Source organism: Sebastes fasciatus, chromosome 2 (genome assembly GCF_043250625.1).
Source record: "Sebastes fasciatus isolate fSebFas1 chromosome 2, fSebFas1.pri, whole genome shotgun sequence".
Taxonomy (NCBI): domain Eukaryota; kingdom Metazoa; phylum Chordata; class Actinopteri; order Perciformes; family Sebastidae; genus Sebastes; species Sebastes fasciatus.
In genome coordinates this window covers 9,679,892-9,694,135 of record NC_133796.1, presented here as the reverse complement: position 1 = coordinate 9,694,135, position 14,244 = coordinate 9,679,892, and the positions used below count along the sequence as shown (strand labels likewise).

At 39.9% G+C, this 14,244-nt stretch overlaps 1 protein-coding gene across 3 annotated transcripts in view; it reads right to left on the bottom strand.

The window, feature by feature from the left end:
- Positions 1–14,244, bottom strand: part of mctp2b (multiple C2 domains, transmembrane 2b) — a 46,623-nt gene that overhangs the window by 13,767 nt on the left and 18,612 nt on the right. For 2 of the 3 annotated variants that reach the window (XM_074660993.1, XM_074660997.1), the window contains exons 5-16: positions 12,734–12,876; positions 12,406–12,482; positions 11,125–11,239; positions 10,942–10,974; positions 8,129–8,299; positions 6,407–6,537; positions 5,520–5,703; positions 1,735–1,828; positions 1,529–1,631; positions 1,278–1,380; positions 987–1,088; positions 824–898 (exon numbers count right to left, since the gene is read on the bottom strand). In XM_074660993.1, coding sequence (XP_074517094.1) covers positions 824–898; positions 987–1,088; positions 1,278–1,380; positions 1,529–1,631; positions 1,735–1,828; positions 5,520–5,703; positions 6,407–6,537; positions 8,129–8,299; positions 10,942–10,974; positions 11,125–11,239; positions 12,406–12,482; positions 12,734–12,876 — 1,331 coding nt within the window. The remainder of the gene's footprint in view (positions 1–823; positions 899–986; positions 1,089–1,277; positions 1,381–1,528; positions 1,632–1,734; positions 1,829–5,519; positions 5,704–6,406; positions 6,538–8,128; positions 8,300–10,941; positions 10,975–11,124; positions 11,240–12,405; positions 12,483–12,733; positions 12,877–14,244) is intronic. The other variant, XM_074661005.1, reaches the window with a different exon arrangement.

Genomic DNA, 14,244 nt, shown 5'->3' with positions numbered 1-14,244 from the left:
GAGTTGAAGGGTATACTGCCCTTTGTATGGAAATGTATGCTGCTCTGGAAATGTACTACGTGTGTTACAAAATATATGTTTTAGGGCTGTCAAAGTAAACGCGATAACATGTTGTTTACGCCACTAATTTCTTTAACGCAGGTGGCATATGAAACTAGAAAAATCTAAGGAATCCATTGGTACCAACCATGTCAAAGTTGCTTGTTGTGAAAGAGGCTAAATAACGCTCCAAACTTGCGCTAAATTTTGGCGAGAAAAAACTGTCATGGCCATTTACAAAGGGGTCCCTTGACCTCTGACCTCAAGATATGTGAATAAAAATGGGTTCTATGGATACCCACGAGTCTCCCCTCTACAGACATGCCCACTTTATGATAATCACATGCAGTTTGGGGCAAGTAATAGTCAAGGAGTACTGACACACTAACAGCTGCTGTTGCCTGTTGGGCTGCAGTTTGCCATGTTATGATTTGGGCATGTTTTCTATGTTAAATGCAGTACCTATGAGGGTTTCTGGACAATATTTATCATTGTTTTGTCTTGTTAATTGATTTCCAATAATAAATATTTGCATATATATTTGCATAAAGCAAGCACATTTGCCCACTCCCATGTTGAGAAGAGGATTAAATACTTGACAAATCTCCCTTTAAGGTACATTTTGAAGAGATAAAAAATGTGTGATTAATCGCAAATAACTATGGACAATCATGCGATTAAATTTTTTAATCGATTGAAAGCCCTTATATGTTTTTGACTCAATGCAAAATGATGATTTCCCAACCCTTTACTACACAGTAAATTTATCAGAGCTGTATCAAACCTTTTTGGAAAATTTGGGATTATCCTCCATGAATTTTTTCTCCCTTGGTTGGAAGGATCTTATACTAGCTCTGACCTGATAAAAAAAAAAAAAAAAGTCAATGAGCAGCAGACAGAATCCATCATGCACTCATGTCCTCATTGCAGGCTGAACTTTTACTCACAGGGTTAAAAATAACCTCCAGCTCCAGAATGATGCTCCCCTTTGTCAGCCCACCTAAGTCCTCTTTCTTCAGCAGGAAGGCGATCTGCTGTCCCCTGCGGATCTGAAGGACAGAAAGGGCATCAGGTGCTGAACTCATCCATGAACCTGACTATCAGTCATGCTGGATTACATCTTAGCGAGCCTTCAACGCGCTGGAGTGTTATCGCCCTCTTCACTTTAATTTAGACACTGAGTGTAAATAGATTAGTCCATTGTCTGCATGATGGACTCTTAGTGAGGTAGTGTGTACCGAGAGCAGGGGAATGGCAGCTTTTCCCAGGAAGTCTGGCGCCTTGTCTCCATCCTCATCAAAGATAGTCACCACCAGAACATCATGAATGTCTCTGACAGGGCTGTGGACACAAAACAAGGAGGTCAGATACTCCTCACAAACCGGCACTCACAATAGCCACAACGTCCCAGTTTACAACACACAGCATACATACATCACGTAGTATTAATGAGAAAATGTGGTGAGGAAAAAAAGAGCCTGAAACTGACAATGTGAAGACTTTATTCCACTCTGGGTGGAGGCTTTTGTAGACTGTGTGGGTCTGCAGTCGGTCGTTCCCCAGCTCCAACACACAGAATGGATCACTCTTTCCTGCAGAACACAACAACAGCAAAAACACGTTCACGCCAGGCTCCCTCTGTCCCGTTTAATGTAGAAACAGAACAAAGAACTTAAATCCAAATGTGTGACGTACCGTTTAAATCAGCAGCCATCAAATCTGTTGCCTTGAGAACTTTGATTTGAAGGAAACCAACATCACGGAGGTTTTCCAGGGACCGTTTCAACCTCTGTGGAGGACAGACAGGAAGCATGAGGGTTTAGATACATTTAAATTAGAAAATACTTAGAGAGCACCTACTGCCACCAAGCCTGCACAATCCTTTTTTTAATTATTTATCATAGGATACATGAACCAAACTTTTTTTTCATTCAAGTGCAGTAGTGAGAAAAACAAATAGCAAAATTGTTCCAACATGTCCTTTCTCGCAATTAGGGCTCTTCCGAATACAAATTTTTGGGCTTCAAAGTTTTGTCGAGAAATATTTAAAGGTAATCGAAGCTTCGTGGTGCGGCGCAGCAGGCAGGACATGTTCTTCTGTCTCCATCTCCCCCGTTTCAGTGCCCGGGACAACAGGGATATCCGTCTGAGAGAAACTAATAATTAATGTTGAATATTAATAATGTTATGGGATTATTCCTTATTTCATGGGCTATTTGGGGATTTATAGTTTATTATTACCCACTTACATAAAAATTATACAAAAAAACGAAGCATTCGGATACTAATTTGGAGGTCGATTACTATGGCAATGGTCGAAGCATTCGGGTCAGCCAACTCACAATGTTAGAAAATCTGGGATTACAAAAACCAAGATCAAAATATTTGCCCGGCTTTCCATTACATTTAATATGATTTAAATATCAGATTCACATTATAAAGAAAATATGTTTATGTTGTCTATAAATGTCATCAATATTATTTGCGCAATAGAAAATAGATCCACATCCAACAACAGACCTGTGCTAATCTGTATATGCAGACGCTGCCAGATGGCTGTTGCACTCACTTTTGACAAAAGAAATGAGTTTCAAGGAGTTATGGTAAATATTGTTAGGGCAAATATGTTTTTGGGAAGCTGTGCCATCTGGGATTTGAGAGACAGACACCAAAAAAGTAGTGCTTTTGCAAACTACAGTATGTTGTTGGAAGATAAAAACTTTAACTGGACAAGAAATAACTACTGTACAGACCAGATATTTGATGAAGGTGATTTTTTTTTCATTCTGCAGTAAAAAGGTTTCTCTTCAGCAGCTGACTTGGAAATGTCAGTATTTTCCACAAGAACTTCAATACACCAACAAGACATATTCACAAAAACAGTCTTTGCTTCCAATTGCATTGCCATGATGGATTATGGGCGGCTGTGGCTCAGAGGGTAGAGCAGGTTGTCCACCAATCGGAAGGTCGGTGGTTCGATCCCCGGCTGCTCCGGGTCACATGTCGATGTGTCCTTGAGCAAGACACTTAACCCCAAATTGCTCCCGGAGGCATAGCCATCGGTGTGTGAATGAGTATTTAGATTAAATCCTGATGGGCAAAGTTGGCACCTTAGTAGCCTCTGCCATCAGTGTGTGAATGGGTGAATACTGACATGTAGTGTAAAGCGCTTTGAGTGGTCGGAAGACTAGAAAAGCGCTATATAAGTCCAAGTCCAAGTCCAAGTCCATTATCCATCTTAAGCAACTTTCAAGTCACTGCAAGTTTACTTTCATACTTTTCTGGCATGAACTGAAACCAGCCGCTGCAAGACAGGTACGATATACCATCTAATTACCTATGTAATGCTTTGGAAAACTGGTTGATGGTAAAATATGCATGATTTTTAGTTAAAGCTGCAGTAGGCAGTATATTTTTTGGCATCATTGGGCAAAAATTCCATAATAACCTTTCAGCATTTTGTAATTCAAATGTTCTGAGAGAAAACTAGACTTTTCAGTCTTTAAAAAATCGTGACGGGAGACTTTGACCAATCACAGGTCATTTTATTGAGAGAGCATTCCTATTGGCTGTGCTCCGGTCATGTGACCAGAACTTGGCATTCCGTCACCAGATTTCACAATGGTGGCGGCGTCAAAACGTTCTCATTTTACAGCTAAACCGTGCACTACAAGATGATTCTGAAAACATTTGAGGCGAGAAATAGGCATTAACGTAACATAATATTGATTCATATTTGATCAGCTCAGTCTAGTTTGACCGTTTGGTTGGAGTTCGCAAGTGATTGACAGCCGGCACTCATAGACAGCAGCTGGACAGCAGACCTCAGATCAGCTCTTACTGCTTGTTTTCCTCCGGTCTGTGAAATCTTGTAGATGCTGTTAGGAGCACTGGAGGACACCGAGGCACATGATATTTCTCAGGTTACCTGTTTCATGTACTACTGTCACGATATAGCGACCGTTTTATAAAAATAACTTTTTTTTTAAAATCATATATTTGCGCCAATCTCACATACTTCAGCTCTAATAGACTAAAACACAAAAATCATGCATTGCACTTTAAATGCAGCGTTTGTTAACAATATTTAAGGCAGATTGTAATGGGCTGGTATCTTCAGCAGAGTCATAAATATGTATTCCCTCCTCCTCTCTGTACATCATCAGTATGGTTTATGAGAGGGGCTCACGCTGGACCTTTTTCTTTACAATGTGTATAAGAAATCTTTCCTACTCTACAACACCTCACCTCTGTCTAACAGAGAACTCTAAGCTTTAAAGTTTCTGTCTCAACTACACTCCACTTTGTTTTGTACCTTCAATAAACTTGCACCTGGTGAATTTGCACATCTGTATACTCTCACTCTACCTCATTGCATTTAATAAAAAAAAAAAAACTGCAACAGATTTGCACATAGTTTGGTATATTTATAGTGTATTATATAGATATTCTATGGATAAATATCTCTCTCAGTGTTGATATGTATATTTACTGTTCCTGTGCAATGCCTCGTTAACCTGCTGCTGTAACACAACAACTTCCCACTTCGGGATCAATAAAGTCCATCCATCCATCCAGCTGTATCTTAAGGTAATACCTACAGACCTTCTCACTACATAACACTCAACACTGATAAAGCAGAAATCTTTACCACTGTGTGACTCCCTATTTGTCATGGCCTTGAGAGCCAGGTTGTGACACTGCCTCCCAGCACATTACCTGGCAGATACTGCCATCTCTTGGCCTTTCAACACAGAAAGTACTGCAAGAACCCTGACAGCAATTTAGACTTAAATAACCTAAAACTGACAAATTGACGCCCAATTGTTTTATCAGCTTCAAACTATAACTATACATACATTTGGATTGAATGTTCACTTAATAGCAACTGAGATTACCAAACAAGCGTTTTCTTCACTCTTAAATTGAAGTGGGCTTTTACTTGACTCGACAATCTTTAGACTGACTCAGATTCTCAAGAGCTCAGTTTCTCTCCATCACCGGCTGCTTTTATATTTCAAAATTGAGTAAAAGATTTTACAGATAACCGATCACATGAGCTGCGACGCCTAATCGAGCCAGGGCCGTAAAGTTCCCCATTTCCAACCCCCCTACTCCCGATGCCTTTGCTCTGACCACACCCATCTTCAAACTCTGCCTTCATTTTGATCTCAACTACACATCAGTAAAGTTTTGTGACTGCATCTTGCACGGTCCACAGACACACATATAAACACCTGGCAAAGCACTGCTTCTGTTTTAGTGCCTGCTGTAGTAGGTGTCTCCAGGACCACATTTTACCATGATGACTCACACACAGACTCAGAAGGTGAAAACAACACCAGCATCGCCGTCATGGCTGATAACAATCTAATAAAAGTGTCAGATATATTAACACTTCAACTGGAACATGTAGGTGGTGAAGTGATGCATCCACACACAGTACAGATAGAATATATACAGCTGGTACAGGTACTGACGTAGTTATCCAGCTGGTTCTTTTGTTCATGAGGTTCATCAAGCGGTGCAGCGCAGAGGTCAGAGATGGAAACGCCGCTGCATGTGTTCAGTGTAACCAGGAAGACCAAGCGTCCTCTCTGTTCCAGGGTTTTCGTGAACAGCTGTCTCTGATTGAGAGGTACCCTGGACAGGTCAACGTCACACCTGTACACACACAAACAGGCCTTCACATGCTGCAGCACACACGTGCAGGTACAGTTTTGGTGATGCAAACATTTTTTTTTACATATATCATGCACAGACATGCACAATAGTATGCACACATACAGGAATAAAAGCAAGTATACACATGTGCAGACACCCGCATTCACAAGACAAACATACATGTACACACTTGATCCTTACAGCACCAGCCTACATTTTTCACATTGTTCATTGTATGGTAAGGCGCAGTAGGCATTGACATGGGAGCAACATTATGAAGGATGAACACTTAAAAAGGGATTGTATCCAAGTTTTTACACATATTAATGTTTTTTTATTGCCAATGTGTGAACAGGTTGTAAACTAACCTAAAAAGTGCCTTTACTCTCTTTAGCTCCGCTTTAGGGCTATCAGTGTGCATCCATAGCTAATCGTTCATTTAGGAAAGGAGTCTGCTAACGGCAACAAACGACCAGACCCCACCACAACTCAGACTCCAACACAAACTCCACGGAAGCACAAAAAAAAAAATCTAATGGAGCCCGTCTTGCAAAACAGGAATGTGACCGATGTCGGGAGAAAACTAGTGCTGTGGGAGTGTCAAGAATCACATCACTAGTTTTGAGATTGTTCCCATACTGACTTTGCAGGGCGAGCACACACAAAAAACAAACACAAACACACGTTGTGAATGCAGACTCACGTTCCAAAACACTCCTCATTCCTTCGTCCCTCCTTGGACCAGAGCTCCACCTCCATGATGTCTGGCCTGTCCATAAACTGGTTAAACGTGAACCTCTCTCTCCACTGAGGGTTGGACACTTTGCAGTGATTCTGAATCAGAAATGAGGTCAGAACATGAAACATTACAAAAAATATACATACATGCATGTACATTTAACGTTGAGAGTACTCATTCAAAGTCAGATAACACAGTCAGAAAACATTGATACCCTAATTTCCCTGTTATGTTATGCATGTTTTCTACATGCTGTCAAAGTCAGTCAAATGTCAAAAAAAACTTTTATAACAAGTTTGTAGTTATCCAGCTGTGAAGGTTCATCCAGAACTTATTATTTAGAAAATTAACCAGTTGTCCAGATTTTTTTAGTGGATGAATGTTTGGTTCTTGAGTAGCTTCAGAAATCAGCATCAGAAATTATCATCGCACATGAAGGCATAAAAAGTAATTACTGTCATTTTGGACCTGCATATAAGAAAAGAAAAAGGGAGCGATGCTGCTCATTAGCATGCAGCTTTGATGTGTAATGAATGATGATGCAGAATAGCAAGATAATCATCAATGACAGTAGCCACAGCCAAGAAAGTGAGCATCACTGCTAGACATCATCCAGCTGCCAGTATGAGCAGTGATTACAGCTTTTCATGTCACACACCAAAAATCAATTTTTATATATTGTATTGATCTCTCTTATACATGATCTGTGACCACATCAGAGAATTTAATGGCATTAAGCCCCTAACATTTGCACTTTTGAACACATTATTGTACTGTTGTATTAATTATAAGTCACTCTGGACACAGTTATCAGTAAGGCAAATGTGAATGTAAAATTAAATACATAGTATATACATTATAATGTGTAATGCCAATCTCAAGGTAAATATACCATAATACTATTACATAAATTAAAAAAAATATCTGGTTTAAAACAATTTTTCATGTTCTGGAGCTGTCCTAGTTTGTTGAACTATTGGAGAATTATTTTTCAAACTTTGTCTAAGATATTGAATAGAAATGTTAATTTAGACCCTCTAACGGCTGTTTTTAGCGTTATAGATCGAGAGTTTCCCACTTACTCTTTAGTCACACCTGATTACAGAAACAGAATTTGGACAGACCCCCCTTTTTATTTTATTTTATTTATTTACTTATTTAATATTATTATTTATTTTAATTAATTATTACTTTTTTTCTGTTGGTAAGACTGTGCGTAAGGCCAATGCTTCTGTAAACTGTAAATTTGTATTATATGACAGATTACTACAAATGTATAATTATTATTCTTATACTGTGTATGATCTCTGATGTGGAGAGTTGTTTTGCATGTTTCAATTGTTAAAAGCACAATAAAAACTGTTAAAAAAAACAAACAGATATAATTTTGCATGTAGTAACCAAATACATTACCATATTAGCATTATTCTACATTTGCAAAAGGAGAGGGGAAATGACGAGGAAAGATTATGGAAGAAAAATTAGTTCAGGGAAGGAGCGGTTAAATAATAAAGAAAGTGTTTAGGATTGGAGGAGAAGAAGAGAAAAGGAGCAGAGGAAAGGGAGTGTGAGGAGAAGAAACGGAGTAGAGGGGGGGGAGAATAGAGAGGGTTTAAGAAGAACAAGGACAATTGAACAGGAGGAGGGGAGTGAAGGAGATGAAAGCATCATTCCACCATCCAGTACCTTGCTTTTGAATCTCTGCTCTCCCAGTTTGAAGCGAACAAAGAGCTGACCTCCCTGAGTGTCCAGCGGCAGCTCCTGACCCTCGACCAGAGTCACCGACACAACAGAAGTCCACAGCTGACTCTTCCTCAGCGACTCTGACAGACGAAGGCTCTGAGAAGAGCCTCCCGACTGGGATTTGAAACAAAGGACAGAAGGGGAAAGGTGGAAAGAGATTCCGAATACAAATAGAAGAAAAAATTACATGCAATACCAAGATATCTCATGCTTAAATCAAACCGGATTCCTTTTTACATATTTGCCAATCCATTATCTTCTTATCTTTTATAACAATGCATGCATGGAGCAGTAAATAGAAGGGGGATTCTACTTAGAAATTGTCACCTATAAGACACAAAACTTAAATCAGATAGCAACACGCTCCAGTGCTTTTACAACAAGCACCCATTGGGAGACAGTTGAATGAGACAGCATTATCTCTCTTCTCCAGTAAAAAAGGGAATTTAATTGTCCCTTCAATTCACTGAGAGATTAGGTAAAGCCTGCAGAAGCTACAATGCAGAGCAGCGTCTCTCTTCCATATATAATAGGGAGCCATATTCTGAGATAATTAGCTGAGCTTACATGAAGACACAACACTGTAGGGAGATGTATTGAACCCAGATTCAATTAGCGCAGATCAAGCTGACAGTGACGTCCTGTCTGGATCTGTTCTGCCATACGCATCGGCAGAAAGTCATGTTTCAATTAACACACCCCACTGAATGCACTTGGCAGAGTACAATCAGGATTTGAAGTAGCAGGGGGACATGCACTGAGTGGCCACTTTATTAGGTACACCGTTATAATGCAAAGAACTTCCAAACACAGAATCGATCTATATCAGTCTATAAACATGCAGACACGGTGAAGTGAGCAAAGATGACAGATGAGCTGAGATTCATGCAATAAAAAGAAAAAATGGCTTGATAAGCAAAAAAAAAATGCATTCAGCAGCTGGTGAAAACACCTCGACTGTGAGAAGTCAGAACTCAACTGTCAGACTCATTTAATGGATACGGCTGGCAATATTCAATTTTTTTTTGTTCTTGTCAACAAATCCCATGATGTCTGTCTCAATACTTCTCTACCTTTTCTGTGACACTACACCCCAAGCCCATTGGTTCCTACTGACAATGTAAATCTTTAACCTCCTGAGACCCACAATATAGACCTGTTTTTGTCTTTTTTTAGGGGGGTACAGGGGGTCTTTAGGGGGAGATAGCAGGTCAACATTAGATTTCACATAGAAGTGGTGTACATCATCTGAAAGCTGGGAATAGAATTGCATTTTTCGGCGATTGGATGGCGGGTGCTTCTGTTGTGTAAACTGCTCAGAAACCCCCTTACTGTTAATCTACCCAGGAAAGCCATCGGGCCTCTGAATGTACTAGGTCTTTAGTTTGTGGCTGTAAAGTTTCATGAGGCTGTGATGATCCTAGAGGTCACCACAGGTCATTTTATACAGTGAGGTCAAGTTTAAAAAAAAACAGTCTCACTCCAATAAAATGGCTACTATGTGTACTAACATCATCACACATGAATACAATTGGGCTCATTGGATCCACAAGAGTCTCAACTTTCCAGTGATACCCAATTTATGTAATTCAAGACTGTTTAGGGACCCCAGTATGCAGAACTATTCAAACACACCATTTTAAAACAGGCGAAAATAACACATTTATACTGCATGAAAAACAACTGCATGTGATGATCATAAAGTGGGCATGTCTGTAAAGGGGAGACTCGTGGGTACCCATAGAACCCATTTTCATTCACATATGTTGAGGTCAGAGGTCAAGGGACCCCTGTGAAAATGGCCGTGCCAGTTTTTCCTTGCTAAAATGTATCCCAACTTTGGAGCGTTATTTATCCTCCTTCCAGTTGAATTCATAAGCAGTAAAACACACCCGTGCTAAATTCAATACGCTGAGGGGTTTAGCTTCTAGAGCCTTATTTGGTCAGGTATGATCAGTAGATTGTGGTGGTTAATAAACTTTAGATAGATATTGCTGTAAATGTTTGCCTCTTTTGTGCTTGCGCTCCTCTTACACTATATTTTAGCTTCTACTACTCTCACATAAATTACATTTTTAGCAAGTCCTCCATTAAAAGGCGAAATAATTTCCTATAAAAGTAGCAGAACGGTGTATGGTGCCCATCCTTATAGTGTTCATAGTTTTTGGAGGTCTATGACAAAGGAATAAATATATCAAATCACTGTTGGTATTGGCCTTTTCATGGGATTTGTGGACAATGGGAAAAAAAAAAAATTATAATTCTATAAGTTAACAGGAAGACCACAAGTACACAAATACTGTTGCTTAATTCAGCAGTGTTGTGAAGAGGGGCGACTCAAAATACAAAAACATTGAGTTGTGTATGGAAAGAAAGTACTTTTCAAGCTTTATGCTGTTTTGGAGTGAAGAAGTGCTTCTCAGTATTAGATTGGTACTGTATACATAATACCTAAGAGACAACTACATTATGGACAGTTATTACATTATGAGTTGCTACAACTCTCAATGATAAATCTTAGATCGACTGAAGACATTTGTCCGATTTCACTTACAACAAAAGACACGTTTCTTTAAAAGGACATGGTGATTTGCTGCCCTCTTGTGCCAAGACACAAAAATGATTCAGATCAACTTACAGTGAGTACAAGTTACTGCTAAATAACTGTTAGTCTCTCTTTTATATTTGACAGATATCTAAAAAAAAGTAAATGTTACTTTATGTCCGTCTTGTGTGTTCCCTCCATCATGCCTTACCCTAAAACTTCGTTTTCTCATTTGGGGCCACCGCTGCAGACAGGAGCATGCATGTTAGCGGCAAAACAAAATGACACTGTGGTTAGTAGGCAGAAACATTAGGTAAAAATCATGCACATGCAATAAATACAATGCACAACATGTTTCCTTTCTGTTATATATACATATATATATATATATTACAGGGCCTCTTTTGCTGTCTCCATCTCTGAGTGACAGACTCATGTCCACTAGCACGACCCCCATGTCCTCCTCCAGGCTGTTTGGGTCATCCAAGGGCAAAGACATCTCTTTGAGCCTGAAAAAAGCAAATTTCAGCTGCAATTTAAGTTAAACAGACCGAGATCAGAGAAGGGCAGTAGCGTGCCATGGAGGGCACAATGCATACGGACACAAAACTAGGGCTGTCCTCGACCACAGAAACTCTTAGTCGACTAACACTCATACGATTTTGTCGACTAATCGAATAGTCGATTTAATCGACAGATCTGCAAGACTCCACAAAGAATCACACAAAAGCACCACTTTAAATCTTGTGTTTACCAGAGATGTGCTCATAAGTTTCTTGGAAATAAGTCAGTCAGCATGAAAAAAGCATTAAAAAAAACAACTAATCGTCTAAAGTTAGTCGACTAAGACCAAAACAACCGATTAGTCGACCAATCGACTAAGAGTGGGCAGCCCTAGTGGTTTCACTAAGCAGCACAACATCAACCAGAGAGATCCTCGTGTTTAGTGCAGTGTCAGAGAGGTGTTAAATCTCCTCTAAGGTAATTCTTAAGGCAGCAGCTAGTGATTGTTTTGTTTTCGCTTGCAATAGAGAGGACACCAATAGTTGAATTAAAAAAACAAAAAAACACAAAGTAAGCTTTACAGACCATTTAGCCCCGCATTTATTACAGGTCTGTTGTATTAGACTGTGCATCTTTGCTGTATACAGTAACATGGTAATGCAATGTGTGGACTTGAGTGTATGTGGGGGTGGATTGTGCGTTAATGGGCTTGTTAAGAATCAAACTGGACTATGGAAGGAGGGTAAAGGTGGGACCTTGTGTATTGTAATAAAGATAAGTCAACTTTTTAAATGAAAATGAATGTGGAAAACCACTCATACTACAGCCCCAAACAGTTTATTCAATACTCACTATTAGCACACACTATACAGGCTAAAAGTAGAGAAAAGAATCATCAATACGAAGCACGATTGATAGTTTAGTACAGCGGTTCCCAACCTGAGGGTCGGCCCTCCCAAGGGCTCCCAAGATAAATCGGAGAGGTTGCGAGGTTTTCTAATCTTTGCTAATTGCTTGTGAAATACTGGATAATGTCCACCTAACATAGACATAATGCAATCTGCGACAAGGGGGCGCAAGCAGACATAACATTGTTTTAAGGGGTAACAAACCAGAAGGGTTGGGAACCACTGGTTTAGTACACACTGAAATGTAAATATACTGCACTCACTTGTCCATCTCCAGATCACTCAGCATGACACTGGCGGAGCCCATGAAGTCATCAGTTGTCAGATCACGGTCGTATACCTGCGTCATGTCAAACAACAAGAGTGTAGATACAGAGAGCATCATGGGGGGACAAAGTATTGTAGCTGCAAATTAGACTTCCCTTATGCTTATGACTCTGGGGCTGCAACCACTGTAATCCCCCAAAAACACTGTGCATCACCTTTACTGCAGGACTGGCTCCAATGTCTGCTACACTCTCCCATGCTAAAATATCAAACTTTTTTCACATAATAATGCATTTAACTAATTAAAAAGTGACAGTAAGTTACCTTGATAAACAGTCTCTGGTTCAGATCCTTCACAGGTAGGGAGAAGGTCTCATTCCATTTAGGGTTGAGGTCTTTATAAACCACTTTGCTTTTGTAGAACGTTTTCCCATCCAATTTGAATTTCACATACGGGTCACTGGTACCTGAAAATTACATTAAATACAAAACAATGCATTTAGGATTATTTACAGACCCCTCTTGCTGGCGTTCTTTACACTGATCAGACTGGTAGAGGGGGTTAGTGTTGTTGATGGAGATAGGGATTAACACATTGACTAACAGACCACATTCATGATTTTACAAGCTGAATTGATAATCAGACCTAAATTAAGTGATTAAGTGAATTGATAGTTTGACAGAACTGAGAATTGCTCCTCTTTTCACTCTGTCTTTCAAAAGCAAGGTTGACTAGTCACATCATGACTGACTGTCATAAACACCAACGAAATGACTAGTAATGACAAGACATTGAAATAGCCAGTCACCTTGTTTCTTAACTTCTAAAGAAACGTACAGGTTTCCAGTAAAAGGGAGGACCAGCCTTCTCATTCTATCATCTCTCATGTGTCTGTACGGAGGATGTGGTTTCGTTCCTCCCCCTACAGATGGAACCACAGCTTCCTGAATCAATAGCCAATCAGATTTCAGCTGAAAACTGTGTGTTTCATGTTATGGCTACTGTATCGCATGAAGATAGGGCAACATGTGAAGGTGACTGTACCAGGATTCAGAATGCAGCGTACATTTTCTTTAAATTAGCTTTCGTTAAAGTGATTTTATACTTTTAACATCTCATATTTGTTGCTGCTCTGTCGTCATTCATCTGCAATCATTTTAACTTCAAGGTAAAGGAAGTACAATCTTTGACTTCTAGCTATTCTGTCAATCGACCAGCTGAGGGCAGCAGTCCACCAAACACAGTTTATGGATGTCAGAATCGTCAGAATCAGCTTTATTGGTCGAGCATGTGTGCACATACAAGGAATTTGACTCCAGTTTTTTTGTTGCTCTCAAAGTACTTTAAAAGGTAAAAACAAGGACAACAAAGCTGGGCATAAATAAAACATGTCCATCAGCAAACAGCTGTCGGTTATGCTACGCATGCAATGTATAATCTGATCAAACAGATAAAATAAAGAGGTCCTTCATGCACTGCTTTTAAAAAGACTGTATGGTCTTAACAATAATGCATGGGGCCTGCGCCTTGATCCTCCCCTTCACTTTTTGCATCAGCTTAACCCAGAGCCTGGTTGAGTAAATACAAAGCCACACGAGGGAGGATATGTAATCCAAGTGCCTGCCCAGAGTGAAAGGCCTGGTGTAATGAATGTTGGGTGTGGTTCAGACACGTTCTAATATGCTGGGTGGAATCCTGCCCCGGCTGTTATAGGAGCTTCACAGCCGACCTGACACTCGGCTGTCTCGTGTGTCCCTGGAGACAACAACACTGTGTGTAATCAAACAGACACTGCTGGCCCATCATTAACAAGCCAAGGCTAAACACACAGACG